We start from the raw sequence: 27443 nt of genomic DNA, 5'->3' as shown, positions 1-27443 counted from the left end.
TCTGCTTTATGATTCTTTTTACTTTTGATACTTTAAGTACATTTTGCCAATAATATTTATTATTTAGGTGACATTTTTAATGCATCTTTATCTTGTAATGGAGTATTTTTACATTGCTGTATTGCTGCTATTATTTGATGAAAGGATCTGAGTACTTCATCACACTTAAGCGCTATAATAATAAATGTAATACACCACAGAAACATAAAGAAATATGTACTTTTCATAAAGGTATTACATTTTTGCCAATGCAGTTTACTATGTTGATTCTGAATTGTACTGGCTATTGTGTAAATTGTTAAGATGCGAGTAAATATGTGACAAAATGCACTTGAACAGTTGTTAGTCTTCATTATGAATACTGTAGGGCTGCAATTAACCTTTATTTTCTATTAATCTGCTTAGTGGGTTTTCAGTTAGCTGATTGATAAATCATCTGTGGAGGAAGAAGTATTCCAGTTCTATACTCAAGTAAAAATAATAATACCACAGTTAATATAATAATATTCCATTACCAGTAAAACTTCTGCTTTCAAAAATTTACTGTAGTAAAGGCGCAAAAATTCTATCAGCAAAATGTGCTTTAAGTATCAAAAGTAAAAGTACTTATTATGCTGCAGAGTGGCCCCTTTAAGAATTATACGTTTGTGTTATATGATGAATTAAAAAAAATATGGTAATTAGACTTTTTATTTGTTGTGCTTTTTTTACTGAATGCATTTTGTTAAATATGATAAAGATGATAGACCTAGTGGGTATATCATCTTCATCAGAGTCACTTTATTGTAGGTATTACCTACAACATGCCTATTATATTATTTTCCTGACAAAAATGTATTACTAGTATTCTTAGTTTTGTCACACTCGCTCTGTCTTTAATTTGATTTCCATTAAAAGTATTCTGAAATATGCACACACACACACACACACACACTGACACCATTTTCTGTATCAGTATGTTATTTCTGGCAAAGCTGTCTTAGCTTGACCATAAAATTCCCCTTTTCTCTCTTCACAAGGAGAGGAGATGATTGACACGGATGCCATGCTGACCAGGAAATGATCTTCCTATCTCGTGTGAAATCATGAAGTAGAATGGAGCCACCAGTTCCAGACAAATTTTAGCAGTTAAAGACATTTTAGCGCTCATGGCTGCTGAGAAAGACATTTAGCCTGAGTTTGTTTTTCACATATTTGGGAATGCATCTATCGCTTGTGGCCTACACACAGACATTTTGTGGGTTTTTTTCTTTCCTGTTGCTTTTTGAGCCACAACCATGAAGCCGTTTGGCTGCAGTCTCTACTCTGTGCCAGTACCATCACATCTTACCATGTTTTGAGTCCATATTTAAAAGCTCCGTAAAAGATTCCCATAGATGCTGTTTTAGTTCAACAAAGATATCACCAACTGTTGCCAAACAGCAATTTGGCACAAACAGTATGCTAACCAGCCAGCACTTTGACTGCCTGTGCCCACTTGCAGCCTTGATTAGAGGAATTAAGTGGTATGATAAAACATTACCCGGCCTCCCCTATTATAGCTACATTTGAGCTGCGCATTTCTACTGTCACTTCGGACGCGTGTGTTTCACAGCCTCCACACAGAGAAGAATCACAGCTCGTCCTTTTAGTATACAAATACTACTACTTCTTGACACATCGGTCCACTTATCTCTCCCTGCCAACACTGGAGACACTTCACCCACCAGCCTCAATTCAGACCCAATCACAGCTGTGACTGTAATGTGGAAAGAAAAGTCTTTCAGATTCCCAAATTAACAGCACAGGCCAGGCAACAGCTCCCAAGTCAGTGGATAAGCTGTACTTGGTAATGTAATGATGTGTTAATCTGTTGATGTGAATTATCACATTTGACACCTGCACTGTAAATGAGATAATGTGAGTGTTCACTGAAAACATCTGTATCACAATTAAACACTGCGGTAATGACTGTAAGCCAGTAGAAATAACTCATGATTACACAGAGCTTGTCTCCTTAATATATGTAATCTGTCAGTCTCTGTTGCTGAAATGATTTAACATCCTCTCAAGAATTTTATCTTGTCCTGACGCGTCTTGTACAACAGATTTCATTGTGAGTGGTTCATGCTTGCATAGTTATCTTCATTTCAGAGCAGAAGGCATGGAAGGACAGTGTTGAATTTCAATATGCTTCTCTAACCTCTTTATATCAGTTTAGGAGGTTACCTCACAATCTGTGGCCAAAGTTCTGTTGATTCGGGTCCCATGTGCTCTTGTAAGCTTGTTGAAGTAACAAAACAGACCCTGTATTGAGGGTTTTAAGTAGGCTCTATGCTAAATATCAGTAAGGGACAGTATCCTCAGCAGAAAAACAACAGCATTTGTTCAACTGCTTAAAACAACTATGCTTACCTTTTCTTGATCACCCCCCTTTTGTGTTTGGAGGAGGTCAGTGTGGATGATTGACCATGCAAAGTGTCTTTGTGACTTTGATACTGAAACCACGACGATCTTTCTCTAACCATAAAGGAATAGTTTGACATTTTGGGACATTTGCTTTCTTGCAGAGAGTTAGATGAGAAGATTGATGGCACGATAAGCTACTGCTAGCATCTGGTTATCTTAGCTTAGCACAAAGACTGGAAACAGCTAGCTTGGCTCTGTCCAAATGGTAACAGTATCATCCTAGTACCTCTAAAGCTCATTTATCTTGTTTGTTTAATCCGTAAAAAGAAAAAAATAACGTGTAAAAACACTTCTTGCCTCCACAGTAACCTCCTCGAGCTTTTTCGTCACTGACAAGTTGCCAGAGAACCCCCCTTAAAACCATAATGTGTCATTTTTACATTTTACATTACATGTGTCGTTTGTGCTGTGGATTAAACAAATGAGATCCAACATGTTAATTAGCGGGTTTAATGGTGCTGGTAGCAGATTTTGTTGGACAGAGCCAGGCTGCTTCTAGTCTTATGTTGCGCTAAACTAACTGCTGGCTATTGCTTTATATTTACCATACATATGAGAGTGGTATTGATTTTCTTATCTAACTCTCTGCAAGAAAGTGAATAAGCATACTTCCCAAAATGTTAAACTGTTCCTTTTATCAAGTAGTTTTAGTTGCCTAAGCTTAAACCTGCAATAAGCGTTTTTTTGGCCACTTGGGGGACATTATGCCCTTTTAAAGTTGTTGTGGTAGCGAACTTGTTAGCAAATAGTTGCATACTTACACATCCAGCTGACACAGAGGAACATTTGCATCATTAGCTTTATTTGGAGTCGTGTTTCTGCACACCTGGTGAATATAAGTCCAATATTCACTCTTCTTTTAGCTCTGCTTTTAGCCTCCACCAACTCCTGAGGGAAATATCTGGCTTGTTAGCTGCTAAATGCTTCACCAGCATTTCCAGCTTTGTGATTTGGTGCTGGGCAGCTACCGTAGAGTGGGTTAATCAGGGTTTATTCGCTGAAAACAGCTGCCTACTACTGCTGGAAAAAACACTGATGAGAGCGTAGAGCGTAAACCAAAACAGTAAAGCTGAAAAGATGCTGAAAAAGCTCCGTAGAGCCGAAGGGAACTGCAGAGTCAGGAGATGGATTGATCACTACAAGCGACACCTTTAACATTAGTCATTTGATTCATTGTTAATATAAATATATATATTATTGCAGCTTTAACCAAACTATAATCACGAGAAGTGTAATCATAAGAAGTGGCAGATCAGAAAACTGTCAAATGTTTTTTTTTTTTTGCAATGACACACACACCATACCCTGAAAAACAAAAAGAGAAAACAGAGGACTTAGGATCAACGACATATTACATAATTTGTTACCAGTTATTTATCAACCATAGTCTTTACCTGCTTATTCCTTCTCTGGGGCTAGCGCATATCCCAGCATGCTGTTGGCAGCAAGTAAGAAACCCATCCAGCCTCAGCATATGTATGCATATTAAGTCCATGGCTCATTCCCCACTCAATACAGCAAAATGGTAGAGCTGGGAAATATGGATAACAAATGATCCAATATTTGTAAGCCTTGACGAAATGGTTTCACAAAGAGATTTTTGTAAACAGAACAATAATTTAGACTAGCCAGCCTTTATTAAATGCCATTAGAACACACCAGTACAAACACTTCTTTCATTGGATATTATTAAGCATTTTTATTTAATTTATTTAGTTTTGGGAAATAAAATTACAATGAAAATTTATGTTCAAAATAATCTGCTTCTGGCTAAATGTCTGTACTGTTGTGAATTTAGTGTTGTTTTGTTGTTGTAGTTATTTTGTCAAACTTGCACACTATTAGCTTCTCAAGACTGATGCAAAAGAAAAAGGAAATCCACAGAACAAGAAGTTCTTCAGCTTCATCTGCTGCAACCATTTTTATTCAAAACAGTGCTCAATCCTCAGACCTTCATCATATACAGCAGGAGAGACCTTTAATACAAACCCTGCCAGAGTCCTGACAATGTGTGGAACTCCTTTTTCAATTGTCAAAGAATCCATAAAATGCCATTTTTTTAGAGTTAGGGTAATTTCACAGTTCAAAAAAATCACAAAAGGGACAGTGTGCCTACAAGAAATAATAATCATCTTCTGGCACAGTGGAGATTCATTTCCGTGTTAATGTGTTTGGAATTAGTACATCTTTATGCTTGCAATAAAAATGGTACAATTATCTAGATACTGTGTAAGCTACAGCGGAAAGTGATGAAATGTTTTTCACATATCAAACCATGTTTTTCTTTCTTTCCAATTATTTTTCTGTAATTTGTTGCTTCTTTTGAGCATCAAGATAAACAATCATCAACTTCATGAAACCTAAACCTAAAATCACCTAAATAGTGCTCAGAGACATATCAAAGACACACCTCATCAGTGGAGCTCCAGTTTCCTATGACTGTGTCCTTAATGATAACAATCTCATTATTTCTCTTCAGTATTTCTATTTTATGCTACTTTATACTTTTACTCCACTACATTTCACAGAAATGGTGTACTCTTGACTCCACTGCATGTATCTGACAGATATAGTCAATAGTTACTTTTCAGATTACGACTTAACATATAATAGGTTTCTAAAATACAATGCATTGTTAAAGATTAAACCAGTGGTTCCCAATCATTTTGGCTTGTGACCTCTTCAGATGTCTATGAGTTGTTAACAGTTGCACCAAAGCATGATTTCCCCTTTAAACTTCTCAGACCGTTTCATTTAAATAATAATTCAAGGCCCAAAGTGGTAAAATTATCCAACATTTTCATTTAAAAAAAAGAGAGAAAAAAAGAGAAAAGTCCAAAAATAAAATAAATTTGTATAGCAGAACTTTGTATTTTCTTCATTCCAACCCTCATTAATCGTCTCATGACCCCTCGGACTTATCTTGTGACCCTTTGGAGAGACCCCAACCCCTAGGTTGGGAACCACTCTTGTTTTGACTGTGGTGATGTTTAAGGCTGTAGTTTGTAGAGCTGTTGCACTGGGTTGCATTATATTGTCAGGAAATCCAGTTTTGTCTGTTATTAATGTTCAGGTGTTTATCTACTTTTCTAGACAACCATACAGCTGGTTTTGTAACACCTCACTTTAATAAAAGAGTTAATGTTCTGATAAATCCTAACTCTAAATAAGGTAACATTCATGAATTTTAATCCTTATGCTTTGGCTTAAACATGTATAGACATGATCTTGAGAAACCACCTTCAGAAAGAACAGTTTTCTGTTAGTGTTCACTTTTTTTTTCTTGAAATGTGGAATTAAGACAACAAGGCATCTTACGGCATCATAAATTAGCAACATTTATTTCCACTTTTTATACATTAAACATGCATATCAATAAAACTAAAATTGATCATATAAATACCTCTACCGTAATACTGTTACAATAAATATGGCTCTACAGATTCTAGGTTAAATAAAAAACAAACCTCAATATCAACTGCTGTGCGACACAAGGAGAAACTCTCAGCAAATACTGTACATGTCTTCTCTTTTAGCACATTTTTCATCCCAAATGATGAACCTGTTCGGTGATTGTGTCAGGACCTAATAAGTCTCCCTACAGTCATCTGAAACGTGGCTCTTTGCTCTCTGCTGTGCTTTTTCTAAAAGTGATGTTCACAAAATGTTCACAGTGTCAGCGTGAGAGATAAGAAAACTGGTCCTTTTTTATATCCATACTCAGACTGCATGAACACCTGTACCATTTGTGGAGTCAGTGACGAGATCGTGCCATGCCTTTCGCCAATTTGTGCTGAAGAGCAGAGGAGCGCACGTGCACGCACACACACACACACACACACACCACACGCGCAAAAATCATAAATGTGCTCCAAGAATTTATACTTCATGGTACAATTTAAAGTGGGCACTCTTCACCAGGATTTATGTTGTAAAAAAAAAAAGGCATTTTGTGGAACATGATACTGATTGAGAAAGTTTTGTGGGGAAAAGGACCAGGCAGTGAAAAGATTATGATAGAGCTGTGATTCACATGTACAGGAACACATCAACACGTCAACAGCCTTGTCAAAATATTACATACAGTACTTAAAAATAGATTACCAAGAAACTCTTAATCTCATAACGTGCAAAAATTAACACACCTACTCTTTCACAAAACTCCCACGCACAATGTTAATCTTTTACATGATATACAATGAATAATTAATGTATAGATTGAGTAATAAATATCAACACACAAATATGTTTTACGGGTCACTTCAGCCTCAGGAATGTCTTTCCTTTTATGTAAATGCCAAGTATAATGTCGTCTCATGCACCGTCTTTAATTTTCCATTTTATAACACCCTTCAAAATACAAGGAATCTTCTGAATGCTTTAATCTTGTGCTTTTTTAACACTTAAAAACTCAAATAATTGTCCACACAAAGAGAGGACATGATGCCAGAAGTTTTACGTGTCAAGTGACAGAAGGTTTGATGCGATTTTATTCTGATAGCAATGATTAGATAAATGTCCAGTGGAACATAATGTTTCAAAAAAGAAAGAAAAGTTGAGAAGAGGTTCAAATTCAGTGGCTAAAGCTATACTTCACAGCATAGTGGGTGGTAGCAAAGTTCCAAAGTCCAAAGATTCAAAGTCAATAAGATATTGTGCAGTATCAATAATAACTAATGATACAAATAGTTACAAACCTTTGTGAAAATAGACAAAAACAGAGAGAAAACACATTCAGTAGACTGTAAAAACAAGGAGAGGAGCCGTGTCTGTGTTTCTCTCTGTCTCAGAAGCCAGGCACGTGGCAGTACGCCTCCAGGGAGGACAACAGGATATAGATGAACCAGAGGGAGAGGAACATGAAGAAGGTGAGGAGCTTGGGTGTCCGTGGACCCCCGAGCTCTCCGCCTGACACGCTGGGACGCCGGCGGTAGAGCAGCACCAGCACACATACCAGCGCCATGACGGTGAAGAGGGTTACGGAAAAGGCCAGGGAGCCCGGGTTTACCTTGAAAGCCTTGCCTTTGCTCTGCCAGTAGACGGACGCGATGGTCCACGCCACCCCGATGCCTAGGAACACATTCACTGCGTTGCTGCCCGTCACGTTGCCGATGGAGGCGTCAGCGTATTGGTCCTGGATGGCAGCTACTTTACTCGCAAATGTATCTGTAAAAGAAAGAGAGATATGAATTAAGCATACTGATGGAGATCAGTGTGCACAGACTCTGACAGGGGCAGAATTCTCTTAAGACCCTCCATTAAATCCCACAACTACCATGGACTTTAGGACCAAAATTATAGATATTTAATTTAATGAAATATGAAATTAAACAACTTTAAAATGTCACTCTGGGGCACAAAGGGTGTCAGACAATTTAAAATAAGGATGGAGCTTAAAAGTTTTTGGTAACAAACTGGTACAACTTTAAATAAATGTTTATAAGTAGTAAAAATGACTTCATTTTAAAAATAGTATTTAATTTGATTATTTTATGGGGCATTTCATGCCTTTATCAGATAGCAATTCTGTAATAGAGAGAAAGGTCCCTGGCCTGATCCAAACCTGTTGCGGCTCATGGTCGGTGTCTTAACCCCTAACACTATGGACGTCTCTGCCTTCTGAACTCAGACACACTAAGTCTCTAGACTCTTTTAAATCTCTTCTTAAAACTGTTCTCCTTTTGAAAGCTTTTGGAAATGTTTGATATGTCTTTTATTGTTTTTACAGTTTTATTTATTATTATTTATTTAGTCTTATTCATTTGATTGTTTTTACTTCCTCCTTGCTCATGTTCTTTGGCCTTATACTCATTTTATCTGCCTTGTCTGGTTTTGTTTCTTTTTTGTAAAGCACTTTGTAACATTGTTAAGAAAAGTGTTATATAAATAAAGTTTGTTATTATAACACCCCACTATGGTTTTATTAAGACTTTTTTTCAAGCTTTTTGCCTTTATTAGGTAGGAACAGCTGAAGAGAAACAGGAAAGGGGGGTGATAGAGAGGGGGATGACATGCAGCAGAGGCCCCGGGCTGGAATCGAACCCGGGCCGCTGAGTCCCCCACTATGGCTTTAATGGTTAATAAATCATTTATTAATGCTTTATATGTTTTAGGTTGCCAGGTTGTGAAAAATCGATTTTCTGCCAGAGATGGCAACATGCTAGTTAGCTTAACATGTTGTTAGCTGGTTGCTGCCTGCTAGTGTGTTGTAAGCTGATGGAGCTCGGCTCTGAGCAGTGCCAGGCAAGCAGTGGAGACGTAACACAGTAAGTTACTGTGTCCAGTCAAGAAATAGTCCGACACATAACCCTCCGTAAAACCGCAAATCACGCTTTGGTTTTTGTACGGATTAAATAAATGGGTTTATTTTATTTAGTTTAGCAACGGATTAGTTACTGAGCTTTAGAGGTGCTGGTAGGCAGATTTTGTTACCTTTGGACAGAGCCAGGCTAGCAGTTTCCCCATGTTTCCAGTCTATATGCTAGGCTAAACTAACAGTCTCCTGGTTGTAGCTTCATATTTACATTACAGACATGAGAGTGGTATTGATCTTCTCATCTGACTCTCTGCCAGAAAGCGAATAAACATATTTCCCAAAATGTCAAAATATTCCTTTAAATTGTTGATAAATGGATTTGGTCATATTCTCTGCAAACATTTCCCAGAGGGTAACGGTCCATTGGAGAGGTCTTCCTGGGTCAAAAAGACAAAACTAATGTGGAGGAGGAAAAACACCAGCCAAAAGGATTTTTTGAGACATGGCCAATCAAACGTTGTATTTACAAATGGCTTCTGAGTGATCTATAAAGCATTAGTAAATGATTTGTTAACCATTAATAAAGCCATTTGTTACCACTTACAAACCTTTAAAAAAGGGTGCCTTGTTAGAAAGTGGTACCAATATGTTCCTCATGGGGACCTCACCATGTACATGATTTATCTTAAGCAACTTTTACACATTAAACTGGAACAAAACTATTCTATAAACATATTCTTTAAAGCCAATCCCAGCACCACACAGTCACTTTCTAAAGCACAGATATGCATTAGTAGATGAAGTAAATCACAACAAATGAAGACGGAAGATAATGTCTCTGAAACTCTCTGCCCACCAAACTTAACGTATAACCTAGGCTAATATGACCACTACCTGTAGATACTGTAACTTGCTGATCATTGCCTTCTAATTAATTCATGTAGGGTGTTTTCCAGCATAACTAGTCTGCAAACTTGAAGGAGAGTGTGTGGTGCTTACTGAGCTAAAACCTGTCAAAACCTGATTTTCATACTCTCATTTGTGCCTCTCTGTGGCAGCGTTTAGGACATAGTGAAATGAGAATACAATTAGGCAGCACAGAGAGAATAACAAGTGAAACTGTGTTTTTCTTAGTTTACAGCTTGTTAATGTTCGAGGCAAGAGCTCTGGAGAGAATTACTCTGACAGCACAACGGAGGCAGAGGTTACACAAGTCTCCCCAAGCAGCTGCTTCTGCTGCACTGGCAAACCCCAGAATAAGTCCACTGTTAGAGCTGACAGACACCACAGACGCCCACCTGGAACAGAGGTGCCGAGGGCCACGAACACCACAGCGGTGACCGAGTCTTTGAGACCGACGGTGCAGCCGAAATGAGAGGCCAAGTCCCCGGTCACAGCTGTCAGAACGCCAATGAGGGAAATGGATACGAAGAAGCAGGCCCAGCCATTCCAGTACTCAGTGGGTGGGACGAAAGCAAAGAGGACTTTCCAGAAAACTGTCAGGAAGTGCATGATGTAATCAAAGCAGGATGGCAAACGTTCCTCCCCGCTCTCTTCCTCATCATCGTCACCTGGGAAAGACAGAAGAGATGCATGAAGGCCTGCAATATACGTACAAACATTTGCTGCTTCTGCCTTCTCTGTTGACAGATTGATACAGACAGGTGAAGCAGTAAATAGTTCCAGCGTCATGCTTTAATCAAACTTAGATAACATCTCTGACAGCTAAATCCAGACGAGACTATACAAAACCCCACCACATTTAAGCCATTTGACGAATGTGTGGGAGCTAACCTTTTCAAATCATTACATTAAATCTGTAAATATAGCTATGACTCAGTGACTGAGGGATACATATAGGCAGCAAGCGTACTTTCTATTTATATGTACTGTACGTGAGACATGTACACTCTGCATGAAAATCTGAGTGACCTCAACCAGAGAGAGAAAGAGAGAAAATGAGAGTGTATTAACAAAATGACAGATCCCTGGTGTCTAAGTCAGCTTTTAGCCCAAATGCTTTGTGCACTAGTGCAGATCTAAAAGGTTCACAAAGCCAAGTGAATGGCTTTTGAAAGGGCAAAATAAAAAGGGTTCACCATACCACGTACATCTACATGAATTCTTCAGAGCCATTAATTGTCCAGGCAGAGCTGGCCAGTTTAGTTTTTATGGTGAGCCACATGAGGAATTTACCACATCATGCATTTTTAATAAACTGTCTGGATTAAAATGAAGCAGCAAATAAGCACAAAATTGCCAAAATATATTAAAACAGGCTTTGTTTTTTTAAGCTCTTTCATTAATAATCTGTTAAATTAGGCTTTTTTTTAAAAAAAAATCTGCCAGTGTCAAGCTGGAGCACTTGGGATTTTATTAAATAAGTATCTAAAAAAAACCCAGAACAACAGTGAGGCTGGTGAGAAGCAGCTGGTGGGCCGGATCCAGCCTGCAGCCTTCCACAGGTCCGGTCTCATAGGGATGAACCGATGAGACATCTCAGGACGCCGCGACTCACCTGCGCTGACAGTGACAGCGCTAACAAACTGCTCTCTCCAGCTGCTGCTCCCCACCACCAGAGCCAGGTTCGTCTTCTTGATCAGCTTGTCCACTGTGCTCTGCAGACGGCCACAAAGACAAAGAAAGAAAAAGAAAAAGGACAAGTTGGTGGTAGCCATCTCTTGCCCCCACTGTCCGTCAGGAAAAAGGCACATCGCCAGCGTAAAGCTGCTTAAAACTCGAGACCCAAAGTATCAGTGAAATATCATGTTACAGCTTGAATTTGGTTTAAAGGGACACACCGACAATTTTACACATGAAGATTAGTTTACTTTTTATGAGGATTACTACACAAAACAGTTGGAAAACTGGATTCTGTTGCTCTGACAGGATATTTCTATAGTCTGCTGCATCAATTCTGAGCATTTCTTTTTTTTAATTTGTCTCACACAAGACCCCCCAAATCCCCAACTTTATGGCAGTGCAATACAAAATCGATGGAGTACCCCTTTAAAGGCTACATTTCCGTTAAATGATACAATTTTCTCAATTTATATGACTATTCAAGCTGGATGAAATGATGAGTGAATGACTCCACTGGCAGAGCCATTAGTTACATCCAACAGTCATACCCAAAATACTGTGACATAACTGATGTTGGTGTAAGAGTCATAAATATCAATGTTTCATTTTGTCACTATCCTCCAGCTCCAACTGAGCTGCAGAATGAAACAAATAAACTGAATGAGGTCAGGATGGACTTTGAGTCAACACTGCGGATAATTAATAGAGAATAATTCTTAAATGTCATGTTGTTTGGCTTGTTTATGCGCTCTCATAGTGTCTATAAAATAGTTTAAGGATTTGAAGGACATGTGACAGCCTCTCTGAAGTCCAAAGAACTGCTGTGATGGATATTCAGTAGGAAAAGAGCAGGTAAATCTTGTAAGAACAAACAAAATATTGGCATTCATCAGCCCATATCAGGTTGTGAGAAGCTCCAAAATATGCAAACATCAGTGTGATAGGTGAGTTCGCTCTGAGGTAAAAAAAAAAAAAAAATAAAATAAAATTTGCTTATTTTGAGTTACCTTGAATTCATAGGACTCTTCAATGACTACCTCCAGCTTAGTGTGCTCACCCAGACACGGACAGCCCATCTTTGACACATCCTCCGGTCCCTCTGCTGTCTTGTTATCATTGGTGTCTCCTGCGACAGACGGACAGGTGTGTAAACTATCAGCCAGTATTTCCCACATGGGCTTTTGTAACAAGAGATTTGGTACAAAATAAGATACTGTATTGTACAAACTGCTCTAGCTCAAGAATTCAAATGAAATATAAAGGAGAGTGGATGCAAAGTAAAAAGTATTTTAAGCCATAAAATAATGAGGAAAACCACTCTGCTGCTGTAGCATGCAGCTCAGTCCTCAGCTCACCGTGTCTCTGTCCCACCTCCAGCAGGATGGGCTCCTCCAGCACAATTGTGAAAGTCTTGTTCTTCTCGTACTCCTCATCATCAATGATCTTCACATTCAACAGCTTCCTAAAAGCAGAAGGGTCAAGGAACAAGGAAAGGATGGAGCCAAACAGAGATGGATGAATGAATGAATTAGCATTATTTAAGGAAAACAGCAGCTGTCAATGAGTTATCCTGCAGTATGCATTTGTTACCTCAGTTAAATCAAAAATATATCCCAGGCAACCAGTAGTTTCTAATGCTAAGCCCATTTTGTACACATTCAAATAAAAACACTGTAGCCAAGAGGTAGACTGCCTACACAATGAATCATGAAACAGAGATGTTAGATAAGAAGATGGAAATTAACAAATATCTTGTAGTACAGAACACTTTGTACACAATTAATATATATATATATATATATATATATATATTCCAGTACCCCACAAGAGGGCGGACTCCTTCTACACCATTAATTCCGTTAGAGCACAAGAGAAATATAGTGAAATAGCCCACACCCCTCCCACACACTTGAAGTTATAAGGCATGGGAAATTGAATAATTATCTTGTTCTCAGTGGAAATTAAGCACCACCTATCTAGGAATCCATGCAGGTTAAAGCAAACTCTTAAGAATGATTTAGAAATACAGCTGGTACTGTTAAATCTGAGTGCTACAAAAACACGTGAGGATATGGTGTCAAACTGTGACCGACATATTTGCTTCAGCCCGCTTCATTCTCCTACACTGTCACAGTGAGTCTTTCTCGCCCTCTCCCTCCATCTCCCTAATGATATGTGGGTGGCTGTCTATTTCTGTCTACACTTATACGCTCAGGATTCGACAACACGCAGGAAGAGCTTTTGCTTGCAGAAGAGAAGAAGTTTATTTTAAACATGAATGATACCGTCGTCGGCTGTCTAATGTCAGGGAAAGTCACGCCAGTGGGAGCAAAGGGAATCGCAGTATAGCCTAGAGTCCTTACAATGGAAACAAAAGAGTTTATCTTTTAAACAAGATGTTATTTCAAGTGCAATATGTACAGGAAGCATCATGGAAAGGCCTTAAAAAACCCATCAAATAAAATGTGATGGTTCATTTGCTATGAACCATATTCACGCAGCAGCCATTTTGATGTTACATCACACTAGGCCAATACTGTTTGTCCTGCTTTAGTGTATAAAGATGAGCACAATATAACAGACAAACATTTACATTTTGCAGACTTCTCACTAAAATGCACACTATAAATGAAAGGCTGTCAAAAAGCAGCAGGGACGTAGGTTCACATACTGCATTAGGCTGATTAGGTGCCAATTTAAATCTCAACCCCTGCCCGAGTCTAATGCTCATTTGCACTCATTTCAGACAAAAGGTGGGTGATAATAACACAAAAGGTGAACAAATCAAAACTGACTCCAAAATAGATCGGGGAAAAAAAGACTGAGGTGAGATTAGTTTTATGAATTAGTCTCACATGTAAAATAGTTCTTTTTTTCACCTTATTGAATCCTAAGTACAACAAATGAGCAACTGCATTGAAAATTCAAAGATGCTGGTTCAATAAAATAATAAAACGTTCAAAATCAAGTCAACTACAAACCTCATAGAGGATTGTATTAAGGTGTTAGGGGTGAGGGTAGAAGTTGAACATCGTAGACTTAATCAATAATCAATTCAGTTTGGATTTTTAATAAGTTATGAATCAGAACTGCCAGAAATACCATAACTCTGAATTTGCTACAATGTCCAATGAAGCTCAATAAGGCTCATGGGCAATCAACAATTAACATACCAAACTAACTAAAAAAGTATTTATAACCAATGGTCATATTGCAACCCAGCAGAGGTATGTGGCTCCCATGTTTCTAAGGTTCAAATTAAAAATAAATGTGTGGAAAAATACTTCTATGTGGCTTCTCAGACTTTATAACTCTTGTTGTCTCTGTTTGAGGTCTGGTCTTGCAAAACTACCAGAAACTAACCAAGGAAGCTAGCTAATAGCCAGTGGGCTAATAAACTAGTTAAAGGAATAGTTCAACATTTTGGGAAATTTGCTTTTTTGCAGAGAGTTATGAATTTGTGGGGAGTAATGTGCTGGAACTATTTATTGGCTTGGCCAGTGATATCTAAGAAATTGTTCCAGCATGTAACAAATAATAAATTCATGAGGTGCTTGTATTTGTAAGTCTTCCTGAATGTGAGTTTGAAATGGTCACTGTACGAATCAGTTAAAGTAGCAACACTCAGTTCTGCTTCCTGAGCCCTGTATCTCTGCAGGACGATGTAAACTCTAACTACAACAGGCACAGTTGGATTCTACCAAGACTGTAACGCTGTCACTTACTGCATATCACATTTCACAGTGTATCGGCCATCTCTGTCCCCCTGTCGGCTCCATTCCTGGGATAGAAGCCATAGTGGGTAACATACCCTGCTATTGTATCTGTCACACACAACTGTGAATGACAGGACTGGATTGTCTGAGCTCTGAAGGTTGATCTGTGTTCCACCTGAAACAACCATAATCTCTGCTGCATGTGTGGAATACACTGCAGACTGCAGAAAGTCTGACTGGCTCTTTTTCTAATAAAAATGTTGAAGGCATCAGTGCTTTTTAAAAATTTTGTTCTCTCTTTCTCACATTTTCTGACTGCCTATTGACTGTAAAAAAGTGTATGTTTTGTCTGTAAATGAGTTCTCTGGATTAATTTGGATTAACCTGTTAAATTAAGGCTGAGTAAAGGGAAATCAGATGGGGCCCTAGGGTGGTTTGGCTCTGCAGACTGACTGTCACCTCTAGAAAGAAGGTCAAGGCAGCTGTGTGACCTTTTTATTTGGAGTTTCCCTCTCTTCCACATTGTGCGTAGGATTGGTAAGGATGCTCTAGTTTCCTCCCACAGTCAAAAGACATGTACAGTAAATCATGAGGACTGGAGACTCCACACTGCCTACAGGTATGAGTGTGAGTGATTTTATGCCTCTATATTCACCCAGGGAGAGTGTCTCTGCTCTGATAGACTCCAGCCCTCCTGAGAGCCAGTAGGCAGAATGAGTGAATGCATAAATGTGTGACAGTATGTCAAATGCCGACGACTGAACGGGGCACTGCCATTCAGTTAAAGAACCTTGGATCAAACCAGTGTGTATCTGCCTTGCTGAAGTGTCCTTGAGCAAGATACTAATTCTCTCCCAGCTCCAGAGAGACTGCCTTGTAGCTGAATATGAACACAAAAGAGCAGCCCCATGAAGAAATATGTTTCTCATATCTACAACAGATAAAAGGGTAACACTTTACAATACTGTACACTAAATTGTAAGTAGTTACTGTGGAACGAGTGAGGAACGAATCAGGAACGACCTGATAACTACCTGAGCATTACTTACCTTTTTTGTGGTAATCATGAGGTAAGAGGGATTACTTAGCAACTACTCAGTATATTGTATCGCTTTACTTGGGGGTGCACAAAAAGAGTAACCTATGACTAAGTAATGAGTGATTAATGAGTCGTTACTAGTTTTGTGCCGCTCAGTGGCTGATTCAGAGTTAATCAGGCACTACTCATGGAGAGACTGGTCAGTATGCCAATTCACAGATATTCATGAACTAATCATTATGTAATGATTCATTAATATAGTATCTCTTAGTCTGCTTTCTAGTAATTCTCCATTATCATTGTGAATGAATAATAAAAAAAAAAATTGACAGGTCCAAAATGAATGTTTCGTTTATCTCTGTGTGCGATGTCTGACGTTTGGTTCCTGCTTCTAACGAGGCTTGTGAACCAATAGTATAATGACGTTGGTACACTGACGTTAGCACATATTAGCTATCTTAGCCTAATAGATCAAACAACAATAACACATTAAATTACAGTTCTGCATATTTAAACAAAATAAACAACATCTACCAGCAGCCATAGTCCTTAAAACCATAACTATATCTGTTGTCATCGGTTAGATGGTCAAAATTAGAAAAATAACAGCTTCAATCCCTGAAGAGCTACGTTAGTGACAACTACATCCAGTTACCTAACGTTATAGCACCCTCAAACAATGTAACGTATCAGATGGGATTTAGAAGTGGGCCAGGGTCCAACATAACTGATGGCCCAGGGCCAGTACAAGTTTATGCAGGGCAAGTTGATTGACCAGTCACTGGTCCGTCTGGGCCAGTGGCGGACTGGTCCGCTTATGAAAAGACGGTCACTCTTCTTTAAGAACGGAGTGGACGTGGGATCCCAATATATTACCAATGTGTCTTGTCGAAGGTAAATTAAAGTTCAGAACTATTGTAAATCTGCTCATTATAGTGTTTAGACCCAAAACGCGACTGTTATTGAGGATGTCATCTCATATAGCAGTCTAACATTAACCCTATTATGAGACACGCTGAGGTACTTATGGCAAGCTAGCCATGTAGCCAGCTGCGTTGAGCTCAACAGCTACGGTACTCATGTTAATATAGAAATCAGAAAATACTGACATCAGATCATACAGTCGTCCTTTCTCCTTGTAGCCATTGTTGCTGTGTGTTGTGCAGCTGTGTTTTATAATACGCTGTGAGATTTCTTTCAGCAAGAAAACACTTCGACTAATGTTAGGTCAACACTACGCTAACACTAACACTAGCTAACGTCAACTTTTACTGTAGCTGTCTGTCTAATGTTGAGCGCTGTGGGTTTTAATAGCATCTCTAAAATGTACTGTAAGTTACTGTACTCTTTGATTGGATTAAAATGTAAATATTTACCTAATGTCTTATAGTATAAGGATGACTGAAATGTCGTTTTACGGAAAGTGTTGCAATAGGTCCACTATAATTATTAAATGATGGAGAAAAAAGGGTTACCTAAAGTTAGCTAGCCATATCTTAAGATTACCATAGATAACGTTACATGAAACACCACCACACAAAGTCACCTAAATCTATAGCTAATGTATGTATGTTGCAAAATGAATTCATTACTCTATCACGAAAGATTCATCACTTGATATGACTATGTCTGAGTCTCACTCCACTCAACCATGAAACAATCAGGTTGTACAACGAACTGGCAACCACTGCAATGGAAGGGGGGAGGGGGAGTGCGTCATCTAGCTGGATGTTATCAGTGTTATCAGTAGCACCTTTAATTAATTATAAGTTCATTCCTAATTTGTTACAGATAAAAGATTAACATTATATTGTCTCCACTGTAATGTGTTGTTGGATTAATATGTCCAGGATATCTATATGGAAGCAAAAGGTTTTTGATAGTGATAATGATATATGACCCTACCTTTGATAACTTGTACTTGCAAATATTGAGCGGCAACATAACAGAGTAGGGCTACTTAATGATATTCTGAAGTAATGACAATCACACCCACTTCACGCCATGATTGGTCAGGTCTGTGGCGATGACAAAGGAGCCAGGGTTTGGACTTCTTTTTCAAGATCTCTTTTTTCGTTCTTTACACAGCTATTTCTTTTCATGTAAACAGCCAAGTGCATCACTGTGAATGCCTTCCAGGAGAGACTGTCTGAAAATGTTCGCCATAATCCCCATATTAAACATCTCACCCTCTCTATCATGGCTCGCTTTTCAATCCACTCTTGAGTGTGGCCGTTTGGGAACTATAAACATTTTTGATTCCTGACGTGTTCAGACAACATGTCGTACAAGCTAGTTATTTTCTAGCATACATACAGCCATGCTAGCGGCTCTGTCAGGCTGTACTTCGCCACAGCGGTACTTTGAACTAAGTGCTAACGTCAGAATGCTAAAATGCAGATGTTCAGCAGGTATAATGTTTACCATGTTCACTATTACAGGAAGCATGCTATTTGAGAAAGATTTTAACGGTTCCAAATGTGTTAACGTTACCCAACCCTGATTCTGCTGGTGCGCTTTATGTTTGTCAGGAAGTTAAGGATGTTATTGATCCTGACTACATTAAGCGTGAGAAATAAAGAATATCAGGGTATTGATTTCCCTTTACAGAAGTGATCTCCTCACATCTCTTTCATCTTAGCTTATGTAACTGGCACCGTTATCCACCTCAGCCTCAACTAGTGTATAGTGCCACACATTTTGAGGTGCTAACAAAAACAGATACAAGAGGAAGCTACACACAAGCATCAAAGGGTCTGTGCAGATCTTCCTCTAATCCATAAACACAGCATGTAAAATGGTTCTCTATGTCAGCCTGTTTATTTCGGCTCAGAGGTTTGTCTGTGTTCATCATAATCTATTTACTGCAGTGCCGAATTTAGATGGTAAATTATTATTTAACTGCACGCCTGGATTTAAAACCGTTCCTCCTGGCTCCATGTCAGAAGCTTAAAAACTTGCCTTCCTCCTCTTTTGCTCCTCTGCTTTCTCAAACATCGACCAGGACAAGCAGATGTACACAGACACAAAGACACACAAAGCAAGAGACACTGTAACAAACACACACACACATACAGAGCTGCCTGGAGGCCTGCTGCCGAGTATCAGCTCTTTGTCCTGAACACTTGCGTAAGAAAAGCCAGCTCTGTTTGAAGGATGAACTTTGGCAGCCTGCTGAGCAGTCAGGAGCACAGAGATACATTTAACACAGAGCACGTGCAGGCGTGTGTCTGTTCAGCGACACAAATACATGCATAGATATGTACCAACGGTAGCCAAAATGCTTAAAGATGACAATGCAAAGATACAGCATGATGGAGGTTCACCTGCATCTTTTAACAGGACTGACTGAACGTTCCAAATTAAACAACCTCATAAAAAATTCAGTCTGACTCGAGCATCTGAGTAGCATAAAGCAGGAACAAAATGTGATATTGGAGAAAGACTGCTCAGCTGTGGAACTTTGCCTCGATGGCTCTACACCAGCTTTGATAAATACCTTTATGTGGCAAACAGAGATGAACGCTCTCCTTTTATGGGAATAAAATGTCTTTCTCTAACCTTCTGACAATAGGTATCTTAGATTCAAAATTCAGCTGGCTAAAAAAAATTATTAAGATGCTGTGATTTGACCCAACTGGCCCTGGCAATTCTGACTCAAGATAGGAGTCAAACCTTCTGTACCTATGATCAGAGTGCTCCTGCATTCCCCTTTAAGTCCTTGCTTGCTATTCAAAGGAGCACCGGAGCAGCTGAGCACAGCTTTGGCATTCCCCCTTGCATTGGGTTTTCTTTTCATCGGTTTTCTGGTAGCAAAGCTGTCCTGCTCTGCTGGATCCTGCTCTACACAGTTCTTCCTCTCCTGCTGCACGCTGACTGTCGAGGCAAGCATGACTCCAGATAATATAAAGTGTGTAGATGCTTGTGTCACTGTCAGCTTGGCTCATTAGGTGAGGATTTTATCTAATGCTCAATCTCCATTTGAATGCAGATACAAGCTGCCAGCCTCTCATTTCACATTGTTATACACTATAGTCTAATTAACGGCATCTTCTGTAGCTGTCTGTGCAATGTGGAGATCTTCTGGGACTCCTTTAACCTCTCTTCACTCTCTTTAATTGCTTTGGATGCTCAAGAAGCCCTTTTTAGTTCCCCTTTGGAGCGACATTTTGTTTGATGTGGGTTTAAAGTGGATTCAGTACATAGACATACACATGAACACCGTTAAAAATACACAAAGACAAACACGCAAAAATGGAAGCAAATGCAGAGATAAATGTGCACAAGCAAACTGACAAATATATTCAAATTTCACCTGCACTGAGGCAAAAAAAAAACAAATAGGGAGATCTGCATTCTCTTTGACACCATGTATTCACCTGCGTTTCCTCCCACTCATCCGACCTACACAATACACCTACACACAAGCCCTGAAATCCTCCTCACACAGAAGGATTCATCTGGCAGATTTTATTCCTTTGTTTTGTCGTTCAATGTGCTGTAAATCATTTTGTGATGAGCTTGATATGGTTAAGGGCATTTACTTTTTTAAGTTAAAAAAAAAATCCCTGCTGTGGATAACTGCCAGGTCATCACATCATAAAACAAACACTACACATGTACTCATCATTCAGCCAAACCTTCCACACAACGTTCAAGAGAAAAGCTGGAAAAACATCACACTTTCACCGCTCTCTCTGTACCTTTCCTCCCTGCTCTTTTTTATCTGCCTCTCTGCTGGTGCATCCATGAATCCTTTTGTTGAAATTATCACACAGGCATCATCACATGCACCTGTTTCAGTAGCCGCTCAACACTCATCCTCTGTTCGCTGCTGTGTAAGTCACCTGTTGGATTTTCTTTGTCACTAACATACACTTCCTTTGTTTTCTGCAGTGGAGTTTTCATCTCTCACTCGCACTACAATGAACTCCCATATAACCTCCACAGAAATCCCATAGGGCTGCATGTTAATTAATTCACAGAAAGCTGCTTCTATGCCTCTTCTTCTTCTTCTTCTTCTTCTTTTACATCAGCCACAATGTTTCATTATCTGCCTCACAATTATATCCTCTTATCCTCCCACGTCATCCCTCTAAAAGATCTAAACTTCTCAGAGCGAACATATCTATGACTCATGGAAATAGTCCTTTTATCCTTTACCAGAATAGCTAAGTTATAGTAATCTAGCAGGACTGTTTAACATACCAAAATGTGGGCTGTGATGTTTGATCAAGTGATGAGAAGCAACAAGAAGACATGACATCAAAGAAGAAGAAGAAGAATTGTCACTCACATGGTCTCATCGTTCTGAAACTCCAGCTTGCCGGACACCTCCTCGTAGTCCTCACCTGCCTTGGCGGTGCCCTCGACGGTGTGGTAGGGCACCGCCACCTTCCCCCTCGCCCCGGACGTCCGGTGAACCTTCACCTGCATGTTGCCGACGCTCTCGCTGACCCTCGTGGAGTTACTCTCAAACGTAAAAATGCCGGCGTGGTCGTCATCATAGATGGTAACCGTGGCAGTGTGAGCGATACCCAGGGCTGCCTTCGGAGGAACGTGGGAGGAGATGCCCACCGTGCTGTTGCTGGAGGTGATGGAGCTTGGCTCCAGCACGGAGACCTCAGCTCGGTGCACGATACGCGGATTACTTAGGCGCACATAGAAGTGCTCATCCTCTTCAAAAATATCATCATCAATAACGCCAACAGTGAACTCTTTTGTTGTCTCACCAGGCTTGAAGACCAAAGTGCCCTCAGCAAACTCATAGTCTGAGCCCGCATTGGCAGTCGCATCCTCTGTACGGTAGTCCACCTGTGTGGCACAAGCAAATAAAGAAACTTTATTAAATATTGAGTGTCTTGAGTTATAATAAAATGCTGAATTATTAATATTGTCTATGACTCAAGCAGTTAAAACTGACCTTGAGCATTTCTAATACTTCTATCATTACTTCTTACCTTCACAGTGCAGCCACTTTCTCCTCCATGCCGGCTCACTGACAGCTTTAGTGAGCCACAGTTCTCAAAGCACTGGTAGTGAGAGGTTTCAAACTGCAGGTAGATGGTGTTGGGATCCTCTTCTTGCCCACTTGCTTCATGACAGCTCACCACCTTCCTGGCCTGGTCAGCAGCATGCTTTTTCAAGATGTTCCCAGCTCCGATCATCATACGTGTGGCTTGAATGCGATAGAAGGCCCGGCTCTTTTGTTGTTGGACCAGTACTTGGTAATTGGCCATCTCAATCAGCTGCTCCATGTCCTTCTCTGGGTGCCTCTGTTTTAAGTCTTTCAGTGTGCGAGCCATGTCCCGTCGGGCCTCTTCTTCTTGATCTTGCTCCGCACTCATCCCTCCACCTTCCTCAACCCCCTCCAGCATCCCATCCAGAGCCTCTTTGGGGTGAGTGTGGGAGTTCATGCCCTGGCCGTCCATCTCCAAGTCCATTTTAGTGAACATGGCATCTCCCTCTGACTCGATGATAATGCCACGGGTCTTGTCAGCACGGTAACGCTTATGGACGTACTTGTAGAAGAGCAGGCGCCGGTCTGCAATCCAGGCTTGCAGCACACAGATGGGAAAGAAGAAGAAGGTGAGGACGGCCTCCCAAACCTCCACCTCTCCGGGGGAGAACACAGACAGGATGAGATACAGCCAGATGTAGGCGAATATGCTCCAGGCAGCAGTGACAAAAAACACCCGCAGGTGCTTTATCTTGCGGGTTTCATTTTCTGGCACCACATAGACACAGATAGCGATGATAATAAACATGTTGAAGGCAGCGCTGCCCACAATGGTGCTGGGACCCAAAGATCCAGCCTCAAAGTTATGGCCGAGTACTTCAATGACAGACAGCAGGATCTCTGGTGCAGATGAGCCCAGCGCCATCAGAGTCAGGTTGGATACCGTCTCATTCCAGATGCGCACAGTAGTTGTCGTTGTCTCACCGTTGGGCTTCTTGATGGTGATCTCCTTTTCCTGAGAGGTGATGACCTCAATGGAAGACATGAAGCGGTCTGCGATAATGGACATGCCCAGGAACATGTATATGAGGGCTGCAAAGTAAACAATGGCGCGTGCCACCTTGTCACCCACCGCAGGGTTTTGGGGGTTCCACATAGGCAGCACCACACCATCAGAGCAGTTATCTTCACTGGAGCAGTTGCCGGGTGTGCTGCCAGTATCTTCATGACTGGCGCTGCCCTGGGAGAAATGAGTGACTCCTGGGAGCAGAACCAGCAGAATGGACATGAACATACATGGTGTGAAAGGTGGAGTGAAATTCAGGATACGCTTGTGCAGAAACATTGCAGTGTGATGACGCTTGGAGTCTTCTAGTGCAGGAGTTCAATCCACGTCACATGTGAAGGTCTATACAAACCTCTAAAAGACAGAAGAAAAAGACTTGAGATTTGTGTGGAGGATGAGATTGTCACATTCACTTCAGTCAGATGTACATCATTCAGAGTTCTATTCTTGAAATAATCTCTACAAGCAAAGGTTTAACATCACAAAAGCACTCACAGTCATACTCTTTTGTATGCAAATGACGTCGGATCCAACAGTTTGGTTGGTCTGAGTTTGGAAAGCCAGAAATATTGGCACCTACTAATCGTTGAGTCATTGGTATTGAACAACCCTGTCAAACTCCCACACATATAAGGTGGTCATTTTGTGCTCAGCAGCAGTAGAATTGTTACCCTCTGCACCTGTAGTATTTAGGGAAACACTGACTCAGTCCACCATGTACTGTCAAGTGAGATGGGATTCCAAAAATAATCTTCACTGACAATGAGTATAACAAGAGAAGAGCAGTTGTTTTTAGGCAGCCCAGACCTATTGATAAAGATATTATAAGATTAATCAAAGGAGATACAATCCCGGTCTTGTGGAAATGCAGCATGCCTCTCTATAACTATAGTCTGCGATTTATTGTTTAATGCTAAAAAATGTAGTAAGCACTTTTTATTTTATTTTATGTAACCTATTTAAAATATGTTAGGGGACAACTTAAAATAATTTCACAGTGGGTTTCCTGGCAGCAGCATTGCAGGATTAACATCTGCATCAATGTGAAGAGAGAGAAAGAGAGGGGAAACGCCAAGGAATGTAATCTGGTGCTTCCTAATTAAAATTTTAAAACCATCACTATCTCAAAAATAGGTTGCCCACCTACAGCAGAGGAGATTTGACAATGCTTTATGTACAGCACATGCTCTCATTGACATGCAGCAGAGAAAAGCTGCATTCTCCACTCTGACCTGCACAACAGGAGTGCACGTTTTCCTCCAAGCCTACATTTCAGGGTGAAGCAGCGCAGCACAGATGTAGAAATTAAGTTGTCATTTAACAGCTTTATGCAACAACTCAATACCTGTCTCCTGATCAGACTGAGGGAAACATCAGCAAGATCAGCATCATGGACAGTGACTCCTGCAACAAGCAGGAGGAACACAGCGATACAGGAAACATGTGACCCTCAGCCTGGTTTTCAAAAGATGTTTCATCCATATTCATCAAAGACATTCCAGAAATTACTGATACAGGGAATTTGAAACTGTAAAAGCTTTGATATGAATCACAAGTCCATAATATTAGAGCCAAGAGTGCAAGGATGTGTACTTTAGAGAGCATTAAATATTCACTGACAGCATTCTGATATCATTGATTCCTTCCTATAATATAATGTAATACAATATAATATAATATTGCCTTCATCTGGCACACGACCCTGCACAAATTTTGAGTGGGTGACGTTTCTATGGTAAAAGCAAGCTCTCCAAATGGTGGGAATGCAGGACTAAAACGTGTTTTTTGACAATATTATAGAGACAAAAGGTGACTACATCTTTTCATCTGTTCTAGTAGTGCCATACACTGTTCACTGACATGCGTTCCTCACTGAAATCACCAGGTAGCAACAAGCTTACAAGGTACAGAAACGTATCTGCCTTCTTCCCCGAAGAATACAGGCTCTTTAAGTCAACACAACTACCAAGGCTGAAAGTTTTTCACCTTACTTTGATCATTTGCTAATCTTGGGTCTTAGATTGTGAGGATGCAAACCCATTGCTGGAAGTCTACCAGTACAAAACTACAATTCTCTGCACTGCTGATATTTACCATTTATTTTTTGATTAACCACCTTGATGCCAGCACTGTTTTGTGAGAGGTGGGTTTTTTTTTTTCAAATGGTGGCAGTCTCAATTTGTAATGAGACTCCTCATAAATGTCATTTCTACTATCTTGAGAATGAAAAGTCATAAAAATAACAAACAGAAGGTAAATGAAGCAGAAACAATGTGTAAACAGATTGTTAGCAGGAAACATGAATTCCTTGAGAGCTTGTGTCGAAAACCCCCCACAATCAATAAACAGAAATCTAAGCAAAATCGACGATAAAATATGTGCTATTGGTTTGTACGCAGCTATGATCTTTAGAGGCCAGCACAATTAAGAAAACCCAAGATGCTCATGCAGGAATATGCTTTATGTTTATATTTCCTATTTTTAATATAAGAAAGTGCATTACTCACCTGGGTGCAGTTGTCAGTGAGTCAGCCCAGTGTGGAAGTTGTGGCCTCAGGAGATGAACTTATCTTTCATATCGCTCTGTAGAAAGACAGGTTATCTTAAATTAACGAATTGTAAAGAGAGTTTCATAATCACCATGAAAACTAGCCGGAAAGGATTCCACATTAGAGAGTTTTAAGAAGGTTATTAAAAGCCATATATGTGGGCCAGCTGGCAACTGGAGAAAAAATACAAATAAAACATCACTGTTGCAGACTAGAGACAATTCAAAATGTTAAGTTGCAAATGGGTTCTGAGGCAACTAGATTATTGGACATACAGATGCAGGAAAAAGCCGATTATCCCATCAGTAGGCTGTGCATGAGGGACAAATAGACCGGTCCATTTAGTGCGCACAACAGTCCCACAGATACTCACAGAAAGCCCTGAATCTCAGCTGGACCCTGGTCACAGCGTGGCTCCCCTGCACCAGTTCAACAGAGGAAGACACCCCGTGTGCCATTCACACAGCAGGCTGGTGTAATGGTGTTGGCTTGTTGCGCTGGTGTCTTGGAAATGACGCGTAGCTTTCCACGGTGCTTCTTCGCTATTTTTTTCCTGACAGGTAGGCTACCCTACCTCAGCAAACTTAACACTGTCGGATTAGTTCCTCTTATTAAAATCCCCCTTGTTCCACCGCGGCGACACTTTCCGCAAAGCTAAGTAATTTTTCAAAAAACACAATGCGTTTTCAGCTTTATCCTCTCCAGGCTACGTGCGATTGTTGATGCGTAAAATAATAAATGAAATGTCTGACTCTGTCCTCATTCGTCCCGCTTGTATCAGTCAGAAATTCTTCAAAACTGTCAATTTCTAAAAGGCTTTAAGGGTGTTTTTTTAATCCGAAAAATAAACTGAGTGAAAATGTTCCCTTGCTTTACTGTCTGAGCTGGATAACGCAAAGACCCAAACAGGACTGCACATGTGAGTAGGCGTGAATGAATGGTGAAGGATTGAGAGGACGCAAACCACACAGTACACGGATCAGGACAAGATGGATATCAAGCAGAGGGATGGTGGCACACAAGAAAGAGGAGTGTGGTGTTATGCAAATGAAAGTCTTGTCTTACTCTTGCGGTGGGCAGCATTGGCACAAGAAACGATGAGCGAGAGGGAAAAGCAGTAACACTGCAGAAACAGGGGAGGAGACGTTCAGAAACAGCGCTACACGCACGGCTGGTCCTCCTGACTGCGCATCAGGAGTCCAGGATGAATGACCATTTCAGTCCTAAATCCTCAGAATTTGCTCATTATCGTTATCAGCACAGTTAACCTGCTGTAAGCTAAAAGCTGAAGATCTGATCCTCGTTTTAAGACTCAGAAATCCCACATGTTGTTGCCTGCAGGTCTGTTGTGGGGTGGTGGTGTGATGTTTGTTGTAGTCTGGATGGTAGACAGAGATGAAGTAGAGGAAAAACACATATTCTAAATTTTACCCTGAAAACATTTTTTTTTTGCAATGTGAATTCATGATATACACTAATGTATAAAACTGGCAGAAGTTAGAAACTGGATCTATTATTGGGACAAACAAACTAAACTAACTAAAAGTCTTTCGGCCATAGCAGCCCCATCCATATTGCTCATTATAAGAGTCCTGGATGGGTGGAAAATGGAGAGTCAAGTTTGCCAATTTGAGCCTTAACACTACATAAAAGGTCAGTCTACTTGTTATGAGGAGTACTACTCAGCATGTGAAGCAAGGGTAGGTCTACTGAAAGATGTGATTGAGTTGCATTATGGGAATTGTAGGATACAGTGTTTTTGGAGTTTGAGCCATAGGGGCTAAAAGTCAGGATTTATTGGCCTCTGCTGCAAAGGTTCTTTGTTAA

General features: G+C 40.2%; 1 protein-coding gene across 2 annotated transcripts; it reads right to left on the bottom strand.

Annotated features, from left to right (window-relative positions):
- Positions 1 to 5762: 5762 nt before the first annotated feature.
- On the bottom strand, positions 5763 to 26981 carry slc8a4a (solute carrier family 8 member 4a). 2 transcript variants are annotated; one of them, XM_044222207.1, is made up of 9 exons: positions 26682 to 26981; positions 25575 to 25650; positions 22003 to 23421; positions 21339 to 21856; positions 12643 to 12749; positions 12295 to 12413; positions 11223 to 11322; positions 10003 to 10275; positions 5763 to 7614 (listed from the first exon to the last, which is right to left on the bottom strand). In XM_044222207.1, the coding sequence occupies exons 3-9, from the start codon at positions 23344 to 23346 to the stop codon at positions 7235 to 7237; spliced, it is 2841 nt and encodes a 946-aa protein (XP_044078142.1). In that variant the 5' UTR covers positions 23347 to 23421; positions 25575 to 25650; positions 26682 to 26981; the 3' UTR covers positions 5763 to 7234. The 2 variants fall into 2 exon arrangements, with proteins under 2 accessions (XP_044078142.1, XP_044078141.1); XM_044222206.1 differs by lacking the exon at positions 26682 to 26981 and adding an exon at positions 25990 to 26675.
- Positions 26982 to 27443: the final 462 nt, after the last annotated feature.

This window comes from Siniperca chuatsi, linkage group LG14, assembly GCF_020085105.1.
Source record: "Siniperca chuatsi isolate FFG_IHB_CAS linkage group LG14, ASM2008510v1, whole genome shotgun sequence".
Lineage (NCBI taxonomy): Eukaryota > Metazoa > Chordata > Actinopteri > Centrarchiformes > Sinipercidae > Siniperca > Siniperca chuatsi.
The sequence above is the reverse complement of the archived record's forward strand: the minus strand, read 5'-3'. Positions and strand labels throughout refer to the sequence as shown.

Excerpts from the sequence above, each read along its gene's own strand:
- slc8a4a (XM_044222207.1), bottom strand. The coding sequence starts at position 23,346 with ATGTTTCTGCACAAGCGTATCCTGAATTTCACTCCACCTTTCACACCA. Across the intron at positions 21,857-22,002 it reads AAAGTGGCTGCACTGTGAAG|GTGGACTACCGTACAGAGGA; the intron begins GTAAGAAGTAAT and ends TGTGCCACACAG. Across the intron at positions 7,615-10,002 it reads CCTCGGCACCTCTGTTCCAG|ATACATTTGCGAGTAAAGTA; the intron begins GTGGGCGTCTGT and ends TTTCTTTTACAG.